This window comes from Callospermophilus lateralis, chromosome 2 (genome assembly GCF_048772815.1).
Source record: "Callospermophilus lateralis isolate mCalLat2 chromosome 2, mCalLat2.hap1, whole genome shotgun sequence".
NCBI lineage: Eukaryota > Metazoa > Chordata > Mammalia > Rodentia > Sciuridae > Callospermophilus > Callospermophilus lateralis.
In genome coordinates, this window is record NC_135306.1 from 5920499 (window position 1) to 5946463 (window position 25965).

A 25965-nucleotide genomic window follows, 5' to 3' on the forward strand; every position below is an offset into this window, starting at 1 on the left:
GCGTTGCACCGCCAGTGCACACTTAGGTCTGTCTGGACGTGTCTGGGGAGATTCCTGGGGGTTGTCAAAGAGAGTGTAAAGTTTAAATTCAGTCTTCCTGATGGACAACAGAAGGGGTCAAAATCTCACTCGGAGATGTCTGTGACTTACACTCACAGGCAACTGCAGGCCTTCTGGACTTTATAGAATGTTATCTCTAAATTCCAAGATTTTTTAAAAAAAACTGCAGAACCAACTCACCAACCCGAGGACAGGGCTGTCCTGGTGTCTTTAAAGAGGCAGCACTTCTTATTTTTAGAATGGGAAATTTTGCTTAAAGAAATAACCTATGCTGTGGTTTAGAATGGAAATACTATATCTCTTTGAGATAATAGTTGCTATTTTTAGACCAGTTTACAAAGAGGTGAGCCACAGAGAAGCTTGTAATCTCCATTTAGCCTCAGACTTGGGGAGATGCAGTCTGTAAAATCAAGTGACCCCACGGTTACTCCAGATGCATATTAAAAAAAATTTTTTAAATATTTATTTTTTTGATTGTAGATGGACACACACCTTTATTTATTTTTATGTAGTGCTGAGAATCAAATCCAGGGCCTCAGACCTGCTAGGCTAGCACTCTAACCCTGAGCCACAACCCCAGCCCAATCCAGATGCATTTTTGAAAGTACTTTCAAAGATAATTTAAAAAAAAAATTTTTTTTTAGTTGTAGGTGGACACAATATCTTTATTTTACTTTTATGTGGTGCTGAGGATCGAACCCTGTGCTTTCCACATGCGAGGCAAACTCTCTGCCACTGAGCTACAGCCCCAGCCCTCAAAGATAATTTTTAAAATATGTTTGTAATAATGACTGAGTGACTCAACACTAGTTTTGGAGAGTCTGAAATTCCACTGTAGAATAAACAGAAAAGCTTACTAAACAAAAATAGATTTTCTTTAGCAAAGCTTGGGGAGAACAATAAATAGCAAGCACATTCCTAGGCCCAAGGTTCAGAGCTGGATGTTAATGCAAAGCAGCTGGACACGGGGGCGGAACAAGACGGCCGCTCCTCCTCGGTGGCTTTGTGGAATTCTGCACAGGACAGGGCTCTGCTGAAGCAGTCCCCCGGGCTTCCCCCCGCCCTACCGGGCTTCGGGCTTCAAGGGAGAGTGAGCAGGCAAGTTTGTAGAAACAGGCTTTTGTAATCTTATGTCCCAGCCTTCGCAGTGGAGAAAGAGTCCCAAAAAGAGTTTGTCACATAAAAGGTGGGCTGCTGCTGTGCCCAAGGTGTCTTTTCTTCTCTGCTGACCCTCCGGGCTGGAGTGTGACCTGCTCTTCCTTACCCAGAGGCTTCTGCGTTCCCACCTCGTGGTCCCCAATTACGTTTCAGGGTTGCTGGGTGCAGGCTGGGTAAAGGGCACTGAGAAACTCCTGAGAGCTAATGAGCTTGCAGGGCAATTACACAGGGAAGGTGACCGCTAGTGGGGGGCCCGGGGGGGTGGGGAGCACAGTCATTCCCACCCACACGGTGCCAGGGACCTCTGGTCGGCTCTCAGGAAAATATGCCACGCAGCCACAGTGGGTTTATCACCAGGGAGCTGCAGTCTGCTCAAGTGTGTGTGCGAGCGCGCGCGCGCGTGTGTGTGTGTGTGTGTGTGTGTGTGTGCGCGCGTGTGTACACTTATATGTATCATATACAATGATATCCTGACTCTTCCAGAACTTGGGCTGTTGTAAAATTCCACAAAGGAGAATCACTTCTCCAAACTACGCGGGACTCACTTCTCTCCTTAGTCGCCCTGTTCCTTACAGCAGAGGGGAGGAGACTCCCCTGTGGAGTTTCTGGGGCTTTCTGAGGAAGGTGGGGAACGAGCAGAGAGGGTTTTAGAAGTCTGAGGTCTGGGTGGGAATTCCCTTGTTTTTTTTTTTTTTAATATTCGGAACAAAATGATAAATGATGAAACCAAAGGTCATTGAAGGAGTTAAAAGTGCTTTTTGTAAAGGGCCAGATGGCCTTCACAGAGGGGAAGCTGTTGTTTCAAGGAGGAGCCACCACGCACCGGGGTGGGGGTTTGGAGGTAGGTGGAGATGAGCATTTGGGGCCTCGATTCTTCCATTACTGGTGGACGAGTAGGAACGGAAGCCACAGCATATGGCCAGGAAGGGGGTCACAGGCCACCAACAAAGAGTAGGAACAAGCCAAGGCTAAATGAGAAGTCGATAAAAGTGAGAGGCCCGCTGGCCTCACCAACCAAATGCCCCAGATAATAAGGAAACTGATGGGAAACATTGTCACTGTCACCTTCATTCAAGAAGCCTGGTGTCTGAAGAGGGAAGAAGATAAAGGAAGTAACTGTGAATCGCCACCTGGGCTCTCTGTGGTCTGCAGAGGGGGTGGGGGGACTGCGGGGTGGAAGTGGGCTCCAGGTCCCCCCAGGGGAGGGCGCCTGAGCCGGTGCCTGCGTCACACAGAAAGTGGGGCCGACGGCTTGAGGCTTCCTCTGTGCGTTCACGTCTGAACCTCCTTTGTGTGTGCTTTCTTTCACTCTTGGTCTGAATCGTCTGTCATATTTGTTCAGTGAAACAAAATAAAAACAGGCAGACAGCAGCGGTGCTGGGGCAGAGCCTCTCCTGCTGCGTTTGGCCCAAAGAGAGCTCGCCAGGCCCCCGCCAGGCCCAGCCCAGCCGGCTCCCCCAGGCAGGGGGTGGGCTTCTGCCAGGGGACCCCGGATTGGGTCAGTGTCACAGGAAGGTGTTAGCAAATCACCTCTAAAGGCTGCGTGCATCTCAGGGGGATTAGCAGTACCAGGGCTTCCTGTGTGGGGATGCCTTGGGGTGGGCACACCGTCTGGTTTGAGCTTTAAAATCCATCCTGGGCCTGGGGATGTCGCTCCGTGGTGGCAAGTGCCGGGCGCCCCGGAGGTCCCGGGTCCCATTCCCATCACACACACAAGAGTCGATTCTGCCACTTGTAAACGGCTACCCTTCCTTTTCAAGTATGCGATCAACCAAAATATGGATTGAAAGAGAGTGACAATGTACATGTTGGTTTTTGTTGGTTCTTTTTAGCAACATGTGTTCGTTTTTGAGCCCGGGTCTCCCTGTGCTGCCCAGGCACCTCCAACTCCTGGGCTCAGCCACCCACCTGCTCAGCCTCGGGTCGCCGGGACCAGGGGCATGAGGCACTGCACCCGGCTCACACTTATCAAGTGTCTTATTAATTTTTTTTTTTGGAGAAAAGTAAAATGATAAAACACAAACTAGCACACCCCCGCCCAAGAAAAGCCATAGAAAGCAGAACAAGGTGCGTTATTACTGCTTCTTGAACGTAGGCACTGAAAACAGGTGAAGCATTTTCAGGTCCACAGTCTCGGAGGTTCCCACGCTTTCTTAGTTCATGAAACCTGTGGGAATTGGACTTTAATGTATGGGTTTCTGCTCCCCTCCTCCAAAACTTAAAACAAATGCACATTTGATGTCTATACACACACGTGAGCCGAGGTTCCCACAGGAGTCATCCCGGGGGCCCTGAAAACGAGAACTGGCCCAAAAGCAGACCATAGGGAGGGAACACTGGTCAAACCTGCACCTGCGAGCCACGGTGAGCCACAGAGTGGGGCTGTGACACTGGGGTGCACGCTCTTTACCTAAAGTAGATTCATGTTCAAGAATCAAAAAAAAAAAAACAGCACTTGAGAAATCCAGCCCCTGGGGGTGACTTCGGCTGCAGTGTGCAGTTCAAGGTCTTTTTCCTTCTTTTTAATGCATAAACGTGAGTGTGTCCTCATTTTGGCCCTCAGGCGCGGCAGCAAGCTCAGATACGTCACCAGATGGCGGAGGACAGCAAGGCAGACTACTCGTCGAGCCTTCAGAAGTTCAACCAGGAGCAGCACGAGTACTACCACACCCACATCCCCAGCATCTTCCAGGTGGGGCTCAGGGCCCCCTGCGTCACACGTGCTCTGGGCGCAAACGTGTCGCCTTGGAATCGGGACCGCTGGGCTTGTGGTCTAAGTGTTTCTGTAATTCGATGTCCAGTGAGTCATTTTTAGAATCATAGGTCAAGCATTGGCCAGCAATAAGAACGAGATGTAATTTATTTTTAATTATTTATTTTGGTGCCAGGAATTGAAATGAGGGGGCGCTTAACCATCGAGCCATGTTCCCAGCCCTTTTTAAATTTTATTTTGAGATAGGGTCTCACTAGCTTGCTCAAGGCCTTGCTAAGTTGCTGAGGCTGGCCTCAAACTTGTGCTCCTCCTGCCTTCGCCCTCCACATCCCCAAAGCCACTTGGGTTACAGGCATGCACCACTGCCCCAGCGAGGAGATGTAGGTTACTCAAGACTAACGAGTTGCCTTGGCCAACCCCCTTTGTGCCTGCAGTTGGTGTGTTTGTGTGTGTGTGTGTGTGTGCGCGCGCGCGAGGGTGTGTGCTTGTGTGCCAGTCTTAACTAAAAGGACCATTTTAGTTCTTTGCTACAAGAACCATTCTACCTACAAAAAATGCCAACTTAAGAAAACAGCGTACATCCACACACTTGTAGGATCTGAATCAGTAACAATTCTTTCCTTTTGATTGTTTTCTTTTGGCTACTTTAGGTTGTCAAAAATGGCGACAGAAGGCGGGGTGTGTCTCAGTGGGAAAGTGTTCGCAGAGCAGGCACTTAGCCCTGGTTCCATCCCTAGTCTCTCTCTCTCTCTCTCTCTCACACACACACAAACACACACACACACACACATCAGAAAAGATATGTACATGCTCTTCCATTTGGGGAATCTTTCATGACTTCAGATCTAGATGTAGGAAAACATGACTGGCTTGTGGTCACCTACACCCACAGCACACGAGAACCCTGGGTGGCAGAAGGAAGGGACACTAGTTCTACTCCAGCCTGTGTTACACTGAGACAGCCACGGGCTGAGCTTTTTTTGGTCTAGAGTAAAATAGGGGATCAAAGGTGCACGAGACGAGTCAGGCACGGTGGCACCCACCTGTAATCCTTGCGCCTCGGAGGCTGAGGCAGGAGGATCAGAGTTGAAAGCCAGCCTCAGCAACTCAGTGAGGCCCAAAGCGGCTCAGTGACACCCTGCCTCTAGATAAAAAAGGGCTGGGGATGTGGCTCAGTGATTAAATGCCCCTGGGTTCAATCCCCAGTACTAAAAAAAAAATGGAGAAGGCATTTGAAGTGTGTTACCAAATGATGTTAATCATAAACTACCACCACGGGCTCTTGCTGAAATGGAATGGAATTGGCCGCCTAACAGTTTATCAGGTGTGTATACAGCCGGCTGTATAGAGGCACAGTACACATGACCTCAGGCCTTTTTCCCTAGAGGATTTATTTTACGTAACAGTGTTGCCCCAAACAATTTCCCTGAATCTCAGGGACCGAGGTTTTTTTTTTTTAAACACACTCTGATGTTGCAGAAAATCCAAGAGATGGAGGAAAGGCGGATCGTGAGGATCGGGGAGTCCATGAAGACGTACGCCGAGGTGGACCGGCAGGTGATCCCCATCATCGGCAAGTGCTTGGACGGGATAGTGAAGGCGGCCGAGGCCATCAACCAGAAGAGCGTAAGCAGCGGGCTTTGGGCTTTGTTCACAGTGACATGCTGTGGTTCCCTTACAGGGCCCCTCCATCTGCCAGGGCCACCTCCTCTGTGGCCAGGCCTCTCCCACAGCAGCCCTCCCGGGGAGCTCTCGAGGGGGACCCTCCGTGGCGTGGACCGGGCTCTGATCCCTTTTGCAGAAAACACATTGGAGAATTGACGGTGGTGACGTTACAGGATTAAGTTGAAGTATTTTCTTGTCATTTGGCTGAGAAAATCTGTAAGTGGCATTTGTAGGGGCTGTCAGGGTACTTGGCACCAGGTGCCAGTGGTGGTCCCCCAGTTGTGGCAAGGGACATGGTTAGGCCTCCCCTGGGAGGCAAGATCCTCTCATTAAGAACAGTGACCTGGGACCCATCAGTCGGTGGGAGAGGGCTCCCGGGCTGTGGGTGGAGTTTCTTCTCTGTCTTGTCCTGATTCAGGGTCTCCCTTCTGTTAATACAGTGAGTCTGATGCTCCTCCTTCCACGACGGCAGCTGAATTCTTAGGGAAAAGTTGTCGATGCTCCTAAGTAACTGGTGCCCCCACTGCGCATGCCGCGGCGTTTCCCCAGATGTGATGCGACTGTCCCCCCAAGCTGAACCTTTCTTTGATGGTTTTATCTATTAAAAAAAAATACTCTCCATGAGGCTTCCTGCGGTCACCCTGTGAACATCTCAGTAATCACCAGGGAATAACGTCCAGGGGTCTTTCAAAGGGTGAGGGCGCGGTGGAGCCGGGAAGCGCGGCCTTCCACCGTGGACGCCCTCTGGGTCTGGCTCCTCACAGGCGTCTGGCAGCAGTGAAGATCTAAGGAACCTGATGTTAAGGTCTCCTCTTAGGACAGCCACGGTTTTGCCAGGGTCTGTCTGAGTGATGTGTACCTTGCTTAGTTTCACCTGGGAAATGATGAGCCACCACTAGATTCTAGAATTTTCCCCCATTAGAGGAGCCTCTTTTTCCACCGCGTCACTAAGAATCATTTCTCATGGTCTCTTTGCTAAATCCACGGGTCCTGTCTACGTGTTTTTAGTGCGTGGTGGGATGGACCCAGGGCCTTGCACATGCTAAATAAGTGCTTGGCCACGGAGCCACATCCCCAGCCCTCGGCCACGGAGCCACATCCCCAGCCCTCGGCCAGGGTTTCATATTGAGACCGGGTCCTGCGAGTTGCTGAGGCTGGCTTCGAACTTGGGGTCCTTCCTCCTCAGCCTCCTCGATCACTGGGATTATAGTGGGTGTGGGCCACTGCGCCTGGCTCCGTGGTGCTTTTATAACAAGGTTCACTGAGTGTCACTGAACCCCTGCCTCACTCCATGCCTGTCGTCCCCAGTGTGACCTACTGAGAAGAACCCTGAGCCCAAAGTGGTTACAGTCTTGCCCAGGTCCCTTTCAAAATGTGTCCATTAGACCCCCCCCCCCCGCCCCGCCGCCAGCCTGTGCTCTTTCCTCTGAAGCCCGCCACTGCCTTCTGTTTATTTCTAACAAGTGCCAGGCACTGCTGTAAGTGAGAACGTGTGTGGAACTGTAAACATGACAAGCATTTTGGGAGAGATGAAGTAGGAAAGAATGATAGGAAGAAACGGCACGGGACTAGGGGACAGGTACTTTATCAGGAAGTGACGTTGCAGTTGGAGGAGACAGTTTAATAATTACTTAGATGGGATCAGAGGATGCAGAGCTCCCAGTTTTGCTGTCGGGCTCACAATGATGTGACCTTCTACCTGATGGTCCAGTATGGCACCTGGAGCTCCAGCCATCACATCCAAATTTCAGAAAACAGAATCCAGAGACAGGCTCATGCCACTGCCTCAAGAAGAATCCCTAAGATCACACAGTGCACTTCTGCCTCTGTCTCAGAGGCCAAACTTAGTCACACAGCTGCCTCTTGCTGTTCAAGAGGCCAAGCAGTGAAGCCTGTTGTCCGGGGGCAGTGTACCCAGTCAGCTCTTAGGACTGAGAAGGCAGGTGACTGTGGGTGGAAGTCCTTCGGGAGCGCGACTCACCTGCACTTTAAGGATAAGCTAGAAGAGTAATGGCCAGCTGAACCCATGTCATCAAGAACCCGAGCTCCCCCTTGTTGTGAGGTCCTGGAGTTGGGGTGCCACCTGTCATTATCTGCCATCTATAGCACGGCGGTGCCCCAGACCCTTGGGCTGTGACTTCTTTACACTGTGTCTCCGCCAGCTGGCTCTGGGCTCCCTGGGAAGTTGCTGAACCCACAGTTCCACGCCGTGGAGTGTATGTTCGGTTCATTGATTTATTCAGCAAACACCTGTTGTCCCCCGGGACCCCCTGGGACCATGGGGTGCTGGGAACGCAGTAGAGAGGGCTCATGTTCTAGTGGGCAGTATCTACACCAGGGAACACCGGGCTCTAGATCAGTGTCTTTGAACCCAGTGACCTGAGAAATGAGACGGTCTCTTCCAGCCTTGGCCAGCACGTGCCGAATCGCTTCCAGAGCTTCTGCCGGAACCAGGTTTTTCAGTTACTCTGTTTATCAAGGGAATTGCGTAATCATGGCCCATGGATTTCTTTCTTTCTTTCTTTTTCCCCCCTGCTTTTCACAATGCAGTTTTTAACTCGGTTTGTTCCTCCAGGGTGGAGAAGTGTCTGGAAGTCTGAGATGGAGCGCGCGGTTTCTGTAGATCCCGTCGTATGAGGGCGCCGGGGTTCCTGGGTGGGACTATTGTGCGTGGCTGATGTGTCTGTGGTTTGATTTCAGGATTCACAGCTGGTAATAGAAGCTTATAAGTCAGGCTTTGAGCCCCCCGGAGACATTGAATTTGAGGACTACACGCAGCCCATGAAACGCACCGTGTCCGACAACAGCCTCTCGAATTCCAGAGGAGACGGCAAGCCCGAGCTCAAATTTGGCGGCAAATCCAAAGGAAAGCTATGGCCGTTCATCAAGAAAAATAAGGTACTGGTGGTTTGGACCCAGTGCAAAATGAATTTGATAAAGTGTGGAGATTTGGACTTTAGGTTTAAAAAAAAATTAAAATATTAAATCTGTAGTTTCAGAATGAAAAAAAAAAAGAAAAATCTAGAGTGCTACTTTAGATCCGGTCCGCCTTGCTGTCGGTGGTAGTGCTGCCATGGCCCGCTGTCTTATTTCAGACGCATTCTCACTTGTACCGTGTCACCCACACTAACAGATCACTGACCCTGTCCCTGTGCATTTGCCCTTTCACTCCTAGCCCCCCCGAGGCTGCTGGGTACCTGCGCGGGGGTGAGGACGCCACCTCTATAACCATTAGCAGCACGTCTGATTAAACCTGTGGCCCTGGGCAATAACTGGGTTTTGAATCCCCGTTAACATGTGTCTCCATGAACATTCTCCATTTTCTTTCCGTAGTGTGGTAACATAGGTGCATGACAGCGTTTCCCTCCGCATAAGCTTAGACGGAAGCGGCTCCACGGCTCTAACCTTAGAGGGACTGAATGTTTAATTCTAGAAAGACCTTGGCATCAAGGCCTTTCATTTTCTTCCATCAAGCTGTGTTAGTTCAGGTGGTGTAGACACATCTCCCCTTCCGCCCTAAGCCGGTTTTGGAGAACCACTGGGAGCCGTAGTTTGCATGCGAGCCTGCACGGGCTTCCCCTTGGTGCCTCTGCTTCGCCTCTGCGCGCCACGGACTGACCCTCTCCCTTCCACCCTGTCCTTCATTTGACATTCCTTCCTGCTTTCTGTTGGACCATGGCCTAAATATTTAATGGTTTGTGTTTGACTTGCTTTGGATTTCAAATGCCGTTTGATGTTTATTTTTGTTTTGTGTCTTATCTTCTTTTTCTGGTTTTACTCTGTCACTGCTGCATCTCTCACACGTAGCTTGTGTCCCTCTTAACATCCCCCCATCAGCCTCCCCCTCCTCCCCCCGCCTCTGCCTCACCCTCTGCTGTTCCCAACGGCCCCCAGTCTCCCAAGCAGCAAAAGGAACCCCTCTCCCATCGCTTCAACGAGTTCATGATCTCCAAACCCAAAATCCACTGCTTCAGGAGCCTAAAGCGTGGGGTAAGTTCCGCTCCGGAGTCCTGTCTCTCTGGCGCACTGTCGGCTCGTTGTGTCCTGCCTAACTTATCTGTTTGTGAATGAATTCATTGTGTTTTCCCATAACAACAAAAAAAGAAAAAAGGTGAGACGAATCAGGGTTCGTTCAAGGAGAGAAGCACAGAAAGGAAAGAAGGAGACAGAACAGAGAGGGAGAGAGAAAACCCCCCAGCGCTTCCTGTGTCCAGTGCATTTCAAAAGGATTTTCCTCACTTCCCCTTGAAAGTCTCTAAGTTGTTACATTTTCACCTTGATTTCACCAAAAAAGGGAACCATTCTGTTTCTAAAACTAACCACGTGTGAGATGAGGAATTGGAAGTGGCCATAGAGTCAGAAAGTATTTGCTTAGTAATTCCTGAACTGACGTGGAACAGAGCCACTTCTCTCGAGCTGTGTCTCGGGGTCAAAGGGAAATGTCATGGCAGTGGTTTCGTTAGCAACGTGAGTGAGTTATGAGAGTCGGTTAAGTGCGGGAGGCCAGCACAGCACAGGTCGGGCATCGCTGACCCGAGAGTCAGTCACCCAGTGCTTCAACCTCTGGAGCTTTCTGAGTGGCCGCATGGCCCTGCGGGTGAAGATTCCAAGCTGACCACCCAGGCGCAGGGACTGGCGGCTCTGAGGGAGGGCACTTGCCTGGCCCACTCGAGGCTCTGTGTTTCTTCCCCAGCACCCCAAAAAGCCATAAGCACCCTAGAAATATTGTCCCTTCAGGCTACATGTATAAGATGTATGCGTAACACACTTGGGTCCCCCTGCAGGATGTCTCATTGTGTCTTAGGATATGCAATATTTCAAAATCTGGGGGGGGAATGTGGAGCCTGAGCCACCTCTGGTGGGAGCACTTCAGGTCGGGGCGCTCGACCTGCATTTCTCCTGGCTGCCAGTGGCGTTCCTGGGCGCTCTGAGAACGCTCACCTTTCACCCCTCTAGACATGATATTTGCGTACCTTGCTGTCCAGGCAGAAAGAGGTGAAATTAGGGAGATGTGGAGCCAGGATTTGAAGCCAGGGATCTGCCTACAGAGTCTGAGATTGCACAACCACGCGGTCAGGGAGAATCTGTCAGAATGTGTTGAGGCATCAGAGGCTCTTATTAAAACTCAGGTCTGCCATTCTAACTGAGATTTCGTGTGTCTGAGCCTCGGGACCTGATGTGCTAATCCAATCTACGTTCCCGTTTGGCTTATGAAAAAAGATCAAAGTAATCGGAGGCCTCCAAATAAAACCAAAGGGTAGGTCTAGTCTGATGCTTCCCCAAATGTCTCTTGTAATGAAATATCCATACATCCATATTTAGTGCACTGACAAATGCAGTAGGGTTCCCTGATCCCGCCCCTGGGGAGCTGAAACTCGGCCGGAACGGAAGGCTTGATTGCACAAACGTGATTTCACTCTCCCCTTCCCCTGGGACCTGCAGTTGACGGACAGTTGGGTCACTTCTTTCCATACTGTGCCTGATAGTGAGGTCACCCCAGAGCCAAAGTGGGAGGCCTTGCAGGTGAAGGCAGGCCCAGCGGAGTGCTGAACTAAACCCGCAGACGTTCTGGCCTTTCCTCTGGAGGGTCACATGGGCACAGGAAGAGATTCTGGAGAAAATCTGCTTTGGGATGACAAGTGTCCCTGTAAGAGAATAACAGTGTTGACCATTAACCTGACAGTCATATTCCTCTGAGTCTACAAAAGTACTCTATGTAAAAAGAAAGTTAAAATACATAAGTACATATGTATGTGTGTATAATCAAATATATGATTGATAACTAGGCTATTAGCTATTATAATAAGGGACAAAAACAACAATTCTTTAAAGGTAGAGTTCTTTTAATGAGAGAATCTCAAGGTTTTGTGCACAGAATTTGGAATTAGATTGCTTTAAGGTTCCCCCGCATATCAAATGATGAGCTAGAAATCTGATATCCTGAAGCTGTCCAGGGGCACTGTTGAAGGTGAGTGAGGCTCTGGGAGTGGATGGCGGACGGATGGAGTCGAGCTCTGTTGTTGGGGCTGGCTGAGGAATCGGCAGCTCCCGGGCTGCTTAGGCTGGTCGGGACCTCTCACCGCCCGTGGCCGCGCTCCCAGCATGTGAGGCGAGCTGGGCCACGAAGCTCTGGGTCCGTGACACGTCACCCACTGCTGCACTTCCGAGGCCTTCACCAAGACGCAGTGCACTGCCTTTGCAGCTGGAGAGTCTGCCCTTGGCCTGGGACTCTCGATGGTCCCCTGCGTGTGTACCTGCCTCCTGCGTCTCTCCGCAGCGCACCCCCCGCTGCAGGTGGCTTCTGAATCTGTGTCATGGTATCCCTAAGTAAGTGGAGGGAAAGACCCAAGGACGTCAGTTTTTCCTAAGTATAAGAAAAAGACAGCTAGAAAAGACATACTTAACAACCAAACAATGGAACGGGAAACTGGTTTATTTTGATGACTTAAAGGAAAATCCTCTTTCTTTTTTTTTTTTTTTTTTTTATCATAATCAGCAAAATGAATTTTATTTCTTATTCTTCGCATCTGTGCTCAGCGAGTGTCTGTTAGTTTTTTTTCTTTCCTGAGGGCAAACCACATACATACGCACTGGAAGCACTGGTCAAGAAATGGTTTTCCTTCCTCATTTAGGTCAGACTATTTTTAGTGAGGGTCATGTTTGCTGTCCCCTCATTCCTCTAGGAAGAAACTGAAAAAGGAAAGAAAGTAAAAGAAAAAGGAAATAGCGGGATGTTCAGACAAAACATGTAAACCTAAAGTTTGGGAAATGGATTTGACTTCAAAGCCATCTCAGCATAGAAGGTGCCCAGTGCCCCCAAAGGACACCCACAGCCTCAGGACTGAGGTGGCGAAGTCTCTGTCATTTTATTTATTCTCCTATTTTAACTTGAGACTGTCCTACCAAAGATGATTTCATTAGAAAAAGTACCCTTGTAGAATAACAAATCTGTGGTTCCGATGTCTTTTGATTTCTCCCGTCTTGCAGTCCTTGGGTCCGGGTCTCAATCGCTGATTCAGTTGTCAGAGAGTATGGCTCTTGTGCAGATGTTTCTTAGCATAACCGATTCTGTTTCTGAATAATGAAACAGGATAGAATTTTTGTTGTTGTTGTAAGCCATTGGCGTTTATATAAGAAAATTTTGTTTTTCTGAGCATCTTCAAAGATTGGTATGCCACAGACATTTGACTATTGTCTCATCTTCACATAAGTCAAAGAAAAATGAAGCCAGAGAGTCGTATATCCTTGGTTTATAATCTACAAAGTGTAATTTTTTGGTATTAAATGAAGATTTCTTCTCCTGGCCTGTGCAAGGGACTTCTATATCTAAAATATGGACATCCCCCCCATATTTTAGAGTTAGTTGTATGGAAATGTAGCATCAAAGATGATCAGAAGATTTTGAAAAGCCATACCAATCGTTTGTTGGTTGAACAATCTTGTGGTTACTTTAATTTTGTTTATTTTATCTTGTTTTCTTGCTGGTCATTGGCAGACTCAGTCTCTCTGTTTACACAAAGAACTCATGAAGAGGACGCTAGGGAAACCCACGTATGCCTTTGAGGCTAGGGACTATGTTGTAAGTTTAACTGTGGCGGCAGGTCACGCAGTCACGGCACAGCCACTAACCCCACGGACAGGACCATGGCTGGGACCCGAGGGTACCCGTAATGCTTCCACACCACCAAATGCAATGCCCCGTCAGGAGACCTGCGCAGGGCGGGGAAGAGCCTAATAAGTTCCCCGGCTGCTTCCTCTGAAAAGCTTGCAGGGGAAAAGCAGCAGGCTCCTCTCGTTGGGTTCCCCCCTTTTTCTTCTAGTTCTGGCAAGATCTTTAAAGGGACGGTGACTGCCATCTGAGATGTCACCGGGTCTGATTTCGCAATAGAATCTCACCCGTTAAAACGCAGCCGCAGAGCGTGGTCGCGGACGCGGTGCTCTGGCAGGTGGCCATCCCTAACAAACATATCCCTCGGGGGTTTATGCCGTAAAGCTGGGTCAAAAAAAGCCCACGAAGCGCGAGCCACACACTGGTGGAAGGACTTTCCTTAAATACACGTGCTCACGAGCGGTTTTCACTGTCCCCTTTCCTTGTTCTTGAGGTTAGTACCTGTGACTGTCCAATAACACATGGGCTTTGCTGGCGCTGTGTTCCCTCATGTGTTATTGATGCTTCTGGCCCCGAGGCTCTTGGTCGCCTGAAAGGGACAGCTTCTGAGTCGTTCAAGTGCCTGGCAATGCACTGGGTGAAGCCCTTAAAGTCCTTCTCCTAGCTGATGGTCAGTCTCTGATTTCCAGGGATCTAATTGGCTGACTCACAAATTAAGACTGAAAACCAGCTGATCATCCTTCAAAGGAGGCTCCTGTCCCGACAGCGCTTCCCGTCGACTCTGGGGACTCGGTATTTACGGTTTCTGCCAGGATCCATGTTGGATCCTGTCCGTCTCTTTTTATTGGGAGGTAGTGATCTTCCGACGATGTAGTTTTGAGGTTAGAAGTCTGTCTTGGGAACCCTTAAGAACGAAAGTGACAGGAGCAGCTGAGTTGAGGGCGACTAGCGCGTGCAGTCCTAGTGTCCGTGCCTTGAGTGAGCTCCGCCAGACAGTCGGGAAGCCGCGTGCGCCCGAGGGCTTCAGAGAGAGCTGTTTGGAAAGTCTCCGTGTGCACCCTCAGTGTTGTCTGCGTGTGACCAGCTCAGGTCACCGTGAGCGGATCTGGGCCAAGGCTCCAGGAGGCTTGGGCGGTGAGCGTCACTAGTCCCTGTCAGACAGAGGTCACCTGTCACCTGTGCCTGGAGAGGCTTTTATTTCTTTCCTTCAAAAGTTGTCTTGCCATCAGAGTTATTGCCTATTTACAAAGAAGTGTCAGCGTTCCGTCAATCTTAAGGATTGCATTTCAAAAACCTGAGTAACCCCATTTAAAATCAAAGGGCACCTTCTTTGGTGCTTTGTCTCCAAGTTATTCTGGGGTCCTACTACCAGTTGCCTCAACTTGTAGGATCGATAGCCACGGAGGAAATATCATGCACTGGACTCTCCAAGGGCCACTTTCAGCCATGCACCTTGAATGCAGAACCACGTTCTTTTTCCAGTTTGGTGACACCCTTTTACCTGTTTGGGGCCCAGTAGTCACTGTCCCTCCCCAGTCTCCAGGCACAGCAGGATTGCACTGCCGTGGCCTGATGGTCGTCAGGGATCCGTAGTCAGGAGCACCCTCGGCAACTCCCAGTAATTCCCCACGGCTTCGTAGTCCACGTGGACAGCGCTGGGAGGCCAGAAGACCCCTCCCCTGGCAGGAGGTGGCTCTGGCATTGTCCCTGTGCTCTCTAGAACCCAGGGACTGGCTCCTGCAGGTCATTTCATAGGACAATTTCTGACCCTTGTCTCCCTCTCACTAAGTTCAGAGTTCCCCTTTAGGAACGCCAAGGTCCACGTCCATTTGAGTCCCGGGAGTGACCCATGTGCAGACTTGATAAGGACCTGTGCAAAGCCGTGGGGCGGGGCTGGCCCTGTGGCTGTTTTTTTCCCCTTCATCCTACATGTCCCCAAGTACGAGCTTGCTGTCTGTACCCAGGCCGAGGGACGATGCCAACTGTAGCAGAACCTCTCCTTTAAGCCTCTGCCTCTGCCGGCGCTGCAGCAGCTAGGAGAAGCTTTGCTGGGGTCAGACCCTCTTGTGAACCTTTGCACAGATCCGCTGCAGGTCGTCCTCACGACCCGCGGGTGAATCTGTGGTGTGTGTGTGGACACGGGCCGGGCCTCCTGTTCTGATGTGTCCTTCTCTCTCTCTTTTTCCCTGTCACCTCTTCAATTTTCACCGGAAGCTTTCTCTCAAGCTGGTAAGCACAGCGCCCGCGCATGTCCTGATCTAATCAGGGGTTGGGTGCGTGGTGGAGGCGGGGCCTTGGCTCCGGACCCCCCAGATCAACTGCTCCTTCTGTTCCTCTTGGGAGCTTTTGACCTGTGGGCATGAGGTCCGGGGCCTAATAGTGGTGGTCTTAATCTCTTCCAGTTGCTAAGGAAATTAATACCTAACCCATGATTTGGTTCTCTGTGTCATTGGGGCCCTAAGAGGGTGACATGGTGGTGAGCTCTCTATGGGAATGTCCAAAATTGGAGGGGGGCACTTATTGGACCGTTATGGAAAAAAAGCAAATTTGCTAAGTGAAAGATGCTCCCCTCGTGGAGCTGCGGAAGCAGCTGAGAGACCCTGGAACCGGAAGAGACTCCAGCAGCGACCCGCCTGGGCGCCTGGAGGAGGGAAGCCGCCCTGGCCTCCAGGCGCCCTGTGGACACGCTGGAGTCTCGCGCAGAGCTGACTTGAAGGCCATGGGATGACCTTCCGGACAGTGCCGAGACCCTCCTAAGCCCTGTCCTGTGCTATTCCTCCTCTGCTCTGGTAAACGGGCAGACTAATCATTAAATTTATTAAAAGAAACTCTTAACCAACGTAACCCATAACTCTGCTTCAGTGATGGGTAAAGGTTACACAGTCTTGCCAAATGCCACAGGTGAGAACATCCTCAAGTCGTGGACAGCAGGAGACTGGCCAGTTAGCCAGGAATAAGACCAGCACAGTGGGGGCACTGCTGCTGCCGGCCCAGGGCCGTCTACGGTGCTGACCTTCATGTGTAACTTATCCATGTATGTGTCTGTAGACACATGTGTGTTTCCAGCCTGACTCAGTGTTTGGCAACTGGCCCAACCCTAAAAAAAATATAGTACTATTTTGCCCAATGTGCAGGTGCACACCTATAATCCCAGCGACTTGGGAGGTTGAGGCAGGAGGATTGCAAGTTAGAGGCCAGCCTCAACGTCTTAGCAGAAACAAAGAAAAAAAATATTTATTAGAAACATGTCTCAGGGCTGGGGTTGTGGCTCAGAGGTAGAGCACTCACCTGGCATGTGTGGGGCACTGGGTTCGATCCTCAGCACCACATAAAGTAAAATAAAGACATTGTGTCCATGTATAACTAAAAAATAAATTTAAAAAATAAAATACATAAAATAAAAACATATCTCAGACTGTGAAATAAAATCCCAAGAGCCTTTGATTGGAATTATTAAAAAGAAAAATGAAATGCGTTTGTCCGCAGGTTGAATTTGGGTAAAATTGAGTTGACTGACCCGGAGCCTTCCCCAGATGCCAGGGTTCCCTTCTACCCTCTTCTGTTTCTTGGCTGCTGTGGATGAGGAAGGCAGTCCTTTGGGGCAATCTGTTTGAAATAGAAATCCTCTTACTCACTAGGTACTGAGCTGTGGCTCCACACCCCTTCCTAGAAACCTGTGAAGTGTAAGCATTGCCAAACTGCCCAGAGCCTGCTGTACCCGCGGCTGTGTCACCAGAAGGGAGTGGCCCAGGGGCAAGTGTGGGGCTCAATTAGTGTGTGAAACAAGATCAGCATCACACAGAACTCTAACCACTTACAACCTCCCTAGGTGTGCCCGGTAGGACAGGTCCTTCCTGGTACAGCCTGCTTCTGTACAGGGCTGCTCCAAAGATGGCAGAGAAATCTCTTCTGACTCAGAGTTAGAAATAAAAATTCCTTCATGGCAAAATGAATCATAGATCAGAGTATTGTTCACAGGAACCCAAGCTCTGAAGGCTAATTGGATGAAGTGGCCTTGTAAGGTACTTCCACGAAGCTTGAGTTCCTTTGGATTTAGAAGAAGCTGAATCTCCAATGGCAACTGACATTTGTTTGAGGCACAGTTACTGAAACTGGTTTTTTGTTAGTTTATTTTGGTACTGGGGATCGAACCCAGGGTGCTTAACCACTGAACCACACTCCCATATTTTTATTTTATTTTGAGACAGGGTCTTGCTAAGATATTGAGGCTGTCTCCAACTTGCAATCCTCTTGCCTCAGCCTCCTCGGTAACTAGGATTACAGGTGTGCACCTCCATGCCCAGCTACAAGACTGGTTCCCAAATAACAACACAGAAGCACAGACTGTTTATTGAAAGGGACCTAAGTGGTCGATTTGATGAACTATCTTAACAGTTGAAAAGAATCCATTCCTGTATTACTTCATCGTTCTGCTTTGGCTAAAGAATCTGTGGGCTTCTTGTCACTCAGGAGATCTATTCGTAAGTCATCCGTACAGTGTGCGTGGCCTCCCGATTCCTTTTTGGCTGTGCACACACTGTGTACCTCTGACACTTGTCCTAAGCACACTTTACAGTCCAGGCCCATGGTCCTTCCAGCCGCGTGGCTGGTGCTCTTATAGAACATTCCCGTCACCCAGAGGGTTCTGTGGGACCCGGGCACGCCCCTTGGCCCAGCAAATGTTAACAGGAGGAACGTGACCACTTACCTGATGACCCGACTTCCGAAGCACTGTGTCTTACATTGCGTTTTTTTTTTTGTCGTTGTTGTTGTTGTTGTTGTTGTTAATTCTGACTTTAAAAAAAAAAAAAAATTTACCCAACCTGGTGGCCCTCGCCTGTAATCCCAGCAACTCAGGAGGCTGAGGCAGGAGGACCACAAGTTCAAGGCCAGCCTGGGCAAAACCTAGCAAGGCCCTGTCTCAAAATAAAAATAATAAGGTCTGAAGATGTACCTGAGAGGTAGCGCGCCCTGAGTTCAGCCCCTTGTACAGAAAGAAAAGAAAGTCTCAGTTCTGGAGAACACGCGGACCTGCTGTGGGTGTTCAGCTGAGCACAGCGTCTCCCTCTAGTCCAGGGCTTGAACTGACAAAGGAAAAGGCGCGAGCAATTGGGTTCCAGTGTGTGGTGCTACAGCGTCTGGAAAGAAGCCCCAGGCTTGCTTCATTCTTATGTTGAAGATGAGTCTCCTTTCATCTCGTTTTTGGCGTCCAGTGGAACCTTCTTGGCTTGGTGCTGGGAATGGGAATCCGGCCTCCCCCACCTTCTCACACAGACCCCAGAGGGAGCCCCCAGGGGGCGCCCCAGTGTGTCACAGGCCGGTCTGAGAACAGTAGCCGAGGCCTTCACGGGCCTCAGTGGCCTGCTATTTGCTGAGTCACGCACTTTGCAGCGTGGCCCCCTGCCATTTTGTCATAATCAGTCACAAGCCCCCAGTAAGCTGCTTGGCCGGCCCAGCCTGATTGTGGAATGACATTATCCGCCCCCTCTTGCCACCCAGCCCAAGCCAGCCTTGCCCTTATTTTAAAAGAATGGAGGTGTTCAAGTGCGAGCTCTCCCTGATTCCCCGCTTACCCCGGCTGTCTGCATTTCTTTCTTTGTGGAACAGCCTCCCTTAGGGAAAGCCCTGGATGCCACAGTTGGGCCACAGCTCTCTAGCAAGTAGGCGCAGGCTGGGCATGCAGCCACGCGGAGAAGGGCAGGGCACGGCATGGGGAGCTGGGTCGAGGGGCGCTCCCTCCAAATGCCCTGAGGCCACCCTTAAGGCATCAAAGTGACCAGACCTGAGAGACCGCAGAACCCCACAGCAGGGGGAGGCAGGGGAGGGGGGCTTTTGTCCTTTTCACCCATTCTCTGAGGCACCAGAGGCCCCCTGTGTCACTTCCCAGGACCAGGGGAAAGCAGCAGGGTCCTGGGAAGCTGTGGGTGGGTGACATTAAGGAAACAGAAACTCCAGCAGGGCTGCTGCAGGCAGGGCCACAGGAAGACCCACCAGGATCTGCCCCCAGCCCGAGGGTGGCTGCGCCTGTGATCCAGGGCTGAGGCAGGGGGATCACAAGTCCAAAGCCAGCCGAGAACTCAGACTGCAAGCAACTCAGCAATACCCTGTCTCAAAATAACCAATAAAAAGGGCCACAGGCACACCTGTCGTCCCAGCCTGGAGGCTGAGGCAGGAGGATCACGAGTTCAAAGCCAGCCTCAGCAAAAACAAAGTGCTAAGCAACTCAGTGAGAGCCTGTCTCTAAATAAAACACAAATAGTGCTGTGAGGGCTGGGGTAGAGCTCAGGTGGCAGAATGCTTGTCTCGCATGCACAAGGCCCTGGGTTCGATCCCCAGCACCACACACACACACACACACACACACACACTGGCAAATCTTACTGTATGCTAATTGTACCCCAATAAAATTGACACAAAAATGGTGTAAAAAAATAGGCTGGAGATGTGGCTCTGTGCTTAAGCACCCCTGGGTTCCATCCCGGTACCAAAACGGAAAGGAGAGAGGAACACCCACCTCCACTCCAGCTGTTCTTCACGGTCTTGCTGGAGTCCGAGCCTTCTTTGCTCTTTCCCTTTCCTAAACCCCGGCCACGGCGTGGCGCATGGGGGGTCGTGAGAGTCTGCATGCACTGATCCTCGCATCCTAGCGGGTGAGGTGGGGAGGCTTTGCTTACTTCGGGGAGCCATGTGCAGACACCTGCGCGCGCGCGGTGTCTGTGGCCTGGCGCAGACGCGCTCTGCTTCCTGGCCTCTCACTCACGTTTGCCTCTGCAGGGCGCCACCCCCGAGGACTTCAGCAACCTCCCCCCTGAACAAAGAAGGAAAAAGCTCCAACAGAAAGTCGATGAACTAAATAAAGAAATTCAAAAGGAGATGGATCAAAGGTAGAGTGGATGATGTGTCGTCTGACGAAGCTCGAGCTTGGCTGTGTTTTGTCATAGTCTGCTGTTGCTTAACTCTCACCTCGGAGATTCCCTTTATTCCAAGAATAAAAACCCAGATTTTATTCTGGGTTTTGGAAACAAAATACACACCTCCTTTTATCACAAGTGAATATTTGGCACCAACAGAAAGAGGCTCGGTTCCCTCCCCCTCCCTTCCCCCCACCCAGCTTTGGGTCAGATCTACTGCCCCCCTATCCGAGGACAAGCAGCCTTGCTCGGTTCCCAGGCCGCCTTTGCTGGTCTCTAGGAAACAACTCCCGGGAAGCCCCACCGCACGCTGCCAGCTGCTCTTGGGCTCTAAAAAGAGTTGGCCTGAGGCTCCGCTGCTGCCTGGTGCCCGGGTGCTGAGCTGTTTTATGAGTTTGATCTCGGGGATGATAAGTTAATGTATATGCAAAAAAATCTGTTTTTGCCGTCTGTCCTGCACATTCCTTCTTTGCTGTATATCGGTGCAGGGCCTTGAGCCCCGGGCCTTGCACACCCGCAGCCCTGCTGACTTCGCCCTGCCCACGTTCAGAATCAAGCTCGCCACACCTCACGGGGCAGTTTGCTAATCATCCCAGTTGAAAGACCGCTTTATTAATCTTTTCCCATCTTGCCTGTCCTCTGAGTGAGTTAGGTGAATCATCTGTTGATTTGAGATTTAGTGCTCTATGAGATGGGCCGAGGGCTGGGCTGTAGCTCAGTGGTAGAGCACTAGCCTGGCATACATGAGTTCCTGGGTTCAAACCCAGCACTGCAAAAGAAGAAGAAGAAAATTAATCATACAACCAAACAATGCAAACAAACCTGGTAAGAGAATAACAGCCTAATTGCAGACAAAAGTACATTTTAAAGAATAATTCCTGCCAGGCACGGTGGCACCCACCTGTAACCCCAGCAGCTCCAGAGGCTGAGGCAGGAGGATCACAAGTTCACAGCCAGCATCAGCAACAGTGAGACACTAAGCAACTCAGTGAGACCCTGTCTCTAATAAAATACAAATAGGGTTGGGGATGTGGCTCAGGGGTCAAGTGCCCCTGAATTCAATCCCTGGTGCCAAAAAAAAAAAGAGAGAGAGAGTTCCTTTATCTCTGATAGAGCAACTCCTAAACACAGGTCACTTTTTAAACATGGTGACGGTATAAAAAAAAATAGGAACACCTATGATTAACTGTTCTACACAAAATGGAATTTTTGCTTTGTACTCTCTTTAAAATGTGTTCTTCAACTGATACATAAAAATTATACATAGTATTGGGTATCATGCAATATTCCCATGCATTCATATATATTATATTTTGAGACAGGGTATCAATAAGTTCCTTAGGGCCTTGCTAAGCTGCTGAGGCTGGCCTTGAACTCTCAGTCCTCCTCCCTCAGCCTCCTGAGCCACTGGGATTACAGGCGTGTGCCCCTGTGCCCAGTTCCATGCATTTATTATACTTTTCATTATTACATATGGGACCAAACATAAAAAGTTAGTATACTATAATAAACTTCATTCTGTTTAATAAATGAGTGGTTACATTTTCTACAGGATGAAGAACTTAGACTTGAGTAACTGAAATGGCCTTTTAGAACTGATAGTGCCATGCATGGCGGCCTGTGCCTGGAGACCCATTGACTCTGGAGGCTGAGCCTGGAGGATCAGCTAAGCCCAGGACTGGGAGACTGGCCTGAGCAACATAGTGAATCCCTGCCTCAAAAAGAGAAAAGGAAAAAAAAAAAAAAAAGCTTATTGACAGACTTAAGACAGATCTAGCTTCTCTCTCTAATGGTCCTACATTGTGTAGGGAAATTTCTGTGTCACTCAGGTGGTGGCTAGGAGCTCTGATCAGCCCTTGTCCTCCAGGGTGCCCTCGCTGGTGATGCGGCAAACCATGCTCACCTAGCAACAGCCTGTGGGGCGTTTCTGTGCACAAGGGAACACTCTAGATGCCACAGATAAAGCAACAGACAAAACTTACAAACCTCTGTTCTCCTGCAACTCACATTTTGTTCAGGACAAGAAACAAGAATAGATAAAAAGGTTTTAAGCAAAAATAAGTAGCATGATCTAGGGGGAAAACATCTGTAATAATCCCAAACGAGAAAGTAGAGAACTCTACAGAGAACAGGTCAGGCGAGCCGCGGCCTGAAGTGGGATGGGGGTAAAACACCACAGCACTTCTTACAACCCTGGCCTCCTCTTTAAAGGAGGTTGATACATCCTGTTTGTGCGAAGGTTAAATGAGTCAGTGTGTCGCTCATGCTTACAACACTGCCTGACACGGAAATGTGTTTATAAAAGAAAATGAACCAATCCCAATGACTTGGGAGGCTGAGTAGGAGGATCGCAAGTTCAAGGCCAGCCTCAGCAACTTAGTAAGGCCCTAAGCAACTTATTGAGACCCTGTCTCAAAATAAAAAATAATATAAAAAGGTCTGGGGGTGTGGCTCAGTGGTAGGGCGCTCCTAGGTTCAATCCCGGGTACAAAAAAAAAGAGAATTAGGAAATGTAGTTCTGAATACCCCTAGACTAATGACAGAATCATAACAGATGGTAGAAAGCACATGAAACAGAATTAAATGTCAGTGTGCACTCTATATTTCAGTTTCTGAGACATTATTAGTGCCATACTTATAAAGAGACATTTGTAGCTTTCAATGCATATTAAAAACAAAGAAAGCTTATTAAATGGTAAAAAAAGAAAGAAAGAAAACTAAAAGTCAGTGAGCTGAGGCTTCATCTCAAGAATTAGGAAAAGCTGGGTGCTTTTCTATCCCAGTGACTTGGGAGGCTGGGACCAGAGGATCACAAGTTCCAGGTAGCCTCAGCCTCAGCCTCAGCAACTTAGCAAGACCCTGTCTCAAAAAAAGGAAGTGGGGGCTGGGGTTGTGGCTCAGCGGTAGAGTGCTCGCCTAGCACGTGCGAGGCGCTGGGTTTGATCCTCAGCACCACATAAAAATAAAGAAATAAAATGAAGGTATTAAAAAGAAAGAAAGAAAGGGGGGAGTTCTGGGGATGTAACTCGGTGGTTTAATGCCCCTGGGTTCAATTCCCAGTACAAAAAACAACAACAAAAATCAATAAAATTGGGACTGGGCATGTAGCTCAGCAGTAGGGAAATTTCATATCATGTGCGGGGCCTGGATTTAATCCCAGCTCAAAAAAACAAACAAACAAACTATGAACTTGATAAGCTTTTGGAGAGTGTGATCAGCAGAGACTGGACTGGGAGGGGAGCTGAAGATCGTGGATTGTGGCAACTCTTCAGAGAACTTTGAGAAACAGGGCAGTGGGTGAAAGGGGAGCCATGAGGTTGAGAAAGGGGTTTTGCAAAGAGCTTCATAAGGGTGGATGACATTGTGTAAGAACATTTATTCATTTAACAGGTCTTTACTGAACATCTGCTTTGGGCCTGACACTGGGCACACACATCAAGCTAGAATAACATTGAGCTCTTCAGAGAGCTTCTATTCCAGTGAGAAAAGACAGAACACCGGAGTCATCGTAGGAAGTTCTATAACACTGGCCACTGGTGCATGCTATTGGGAAAAAAGAAAGTAGAGCCAGGTCAAGAGGCTGGTGGTCCAAGTGGACCTCAGGCTCTGCTGGAGAGTCAACCCAGGAGGAGCTGGACAGTTCACCATGGCCATGTGGGGGAGGCCGACCGCCCAGGCCTGATGGAAGCAGGCAGGTGGCTGCAACCCTCTTCCTCTCTTTCCTGTCTTAATGATAAGCTGGCAGCAGGGGAAGCCCCTTGAGGTCAGGGTTAGTTAGTAGTTAGAGAAGCCCCAACAGGCCTGCAGGCTGCTCTTGGGAAGCCTCACTCTGGCTCCTAGGGGCCATTTCCAAAATGGGATTTCGGGAAGGGAGTGGAATTTTGGAATGTGCACTTTAAGGCTCTGTTGCCCGGCATGACCAGCTGTGGATTCAAGCAGCACTGTCTCCTAGCTGAAATGTGTCCTCATCAAATTTGCAAAGCAACGAGCTGTGCTTCTCCCTGAGATCAGTACAGGGCAGCCCACGGAAACCAGGGGGCCAGCCCGGGCTGTGGTCAGCGCAGGGAGCGCCCACATGGAAATACTTGGATGTTGTTTGTTTGTGTTGCTGTTTAGGGTCGAGGGAGGGGCAGGATGGATGGTGTTTCTCCTTCACTGAAGACAATGGGGATTTATTTATTCAGCCAAAGCAACTGGGATTTAAAAAGTCAGACCTGGATTATGCAGACCTTGGGAGTAGAATTCACATGGAAAGGTTTCAGAAGGAAATCGGCCCCCGCAGCCCCTTCAAATCCATGCAGGTCTCATCGGCCCCCAGCTCCAGGCACTTGGTTTTCAAAGCGTGGGGAGGAAGTGCCTGGGGGACGGTGGCCCCTGGGACCCGGGCGGCTGGGACCATGTTCTGCTCATTCATTTTTTCAGAGACGCTATAACCAAAATGAAAGACGTCTACCTGAAGAACCCGCAGATGGGGGACCCGGCCAGTCTGGATCACAAACTGACAGAAGTCAGCCAAAACATAGAGAAGCTAAGACTAGAGGCCCAGAAATTTGAGGTACGGAAAAGCAGGTGTTGCAGCAGACACAGGGAGCGGCCATGTCACTCCTGTGTCCCTGGGTGGAATCCAACGTCCCTTCTCAGGCTGCTTCAGGAATGGGTGGTAGGAAGCAGACAACCCAGGTGCAGCAGTGGCCGGGTCCGGGGCACTGAATGTTGGGCATTAGAAGTCAGTCACTCACCCAAGGCCACACAGTTGCTTAGGTCCCAAGGGTAAAGCTAGTCCAGTGTGCTTTTTGCCACAATGGGGGAAATGAGGTGAATAGGAGCAGCGGTGGAGCCCCGCTGCGGCCCTGTTCCTGCAATCCTCAGGAGGCTGAGGCAGGAGGATCCCAAATTCCAAAGTAAAAACCTAAAGAGGACTGGGGATGCGGCTCAGTGGTGCAGCACCCTGGGTCCCCATCACCTACAGTCCCGTGCAGACCCGGTGGCCTGGGGCCTCGTGGCTGTCCGGCCTGGGGAGCTCAGGCCCTAGCCCTGGCTGTCTTCCCCAGGCCTGGCTGGCAGAGGTGGAAGGCCGGCTCCCCGCGCGAGGCGAGCAGGCACGGCGGCAGAGCGGGATGTACGACGGCCAGGGCGCCCCGACGGCCAACAGCTGCGCGCAGGACCGCGAGAGGTACAGTATCTGCGCGGGGCGCTGGGTGTGTGCCTGGATCTGGCACCTGGAAATGTGGACACCAGGGCCCTGTGAACCCCCCACTGCGGGGCTGAGCTCTGCTGGAGTGGGGATCCAGCGGGGGGCCACCACAGGGTCCTGTTAGGCCAGCGTGGCAGGCGCTTTGCGGGGGTGGGAACCCTTTGCGGGGTCGGGGAGCGCCTCCCTGTCGTCGCGGTCGCGGTCGCTATAGTGGCCGCGGGTCTTCCTCTCTTGAGCAGCCCCGATGGCAGTTACACGGAGGAGCGAAGCCAGGAGAACGAGGTGAAGGTGCTGGCCACCGACTTCGACGACGAGTTCGACGACGAGGAGCCCCTGCCCGCTATAGGGACCTGCAAGGCCCTCTACACCTTTGAAGGTAGCCCTGCGGCCGGCCTCTGCTGCCTCCCCTGGGGCAGGGCCGCCGGTCTTCCTGGGACCAGAACTTTCCCTCGAGCTTCCCAGACCTGGCTCTCTCACTGGCCTCTGGTCCCTGGCACCTGACAGCTGTCACAGAGGATGTGGGACCAGGACTGTCCGGCCAGGAGGGTGCGGGTGCAGGTGGCTGGAGTGGCCCCTTCCCTGGGGAAGCAGAGCAGACCCGCACAACAGAGGGGTTTCCTGTCAAAGGAGGGTCCTGGGCCTCCTCGATGCCTGG

General features: G+C 50.6%; 1 protein-coding gene across 17 annotated transcripts in view; it reads left to right on the forward strand.

The window, feature by feature from the left end:
- The window catches only part of Fnbp1 (formin binding protein 1), a 104542-nt gene that overhangs the window by 71230 nt on the left and 7347 nt on the right, over window positions 1-25965 (forward strand). For 2 of the 17 annotated variants that reach the window (XM_076845263.1, XM_076845260.1), the window contains exons 7-15: window positions 3782-3910; window positions 5411-5557; window positions 8297-8494; window positions 9404-9586; window positions 15420-15434; window positions 19980-20089; window positions 24539-24671; window positions 25168-25289; window positions 25547-25686. In XM_076845263.1, coding sequence (XP_076701378.1) covers window positions 3782-3910; window positions 5411-5557; window positions 8297-8494; window positions 9404-9586; window positions 15420-15434; window positions 19980-20089; window positions 24539-24671; window positions 25168-25289; window positions 25547-25686 — 1177 coding nt within the window. The remainder of the gene's footprint in view (window positions 1-3781; window positions 3911-5410; window positions 5558-8296; window positions 8495-9403; window positions 9587-15419; window positions 15435-19979; window positions 20090-24538; window positions 24672-25167; window positions 25290-25546; window positions 25687-25965) is intronic. The other 15 variants (XM_076845261.1, XM_076845266.1, XM_076845267.1 and 12 more) reach the window with 15 other exon arrangements.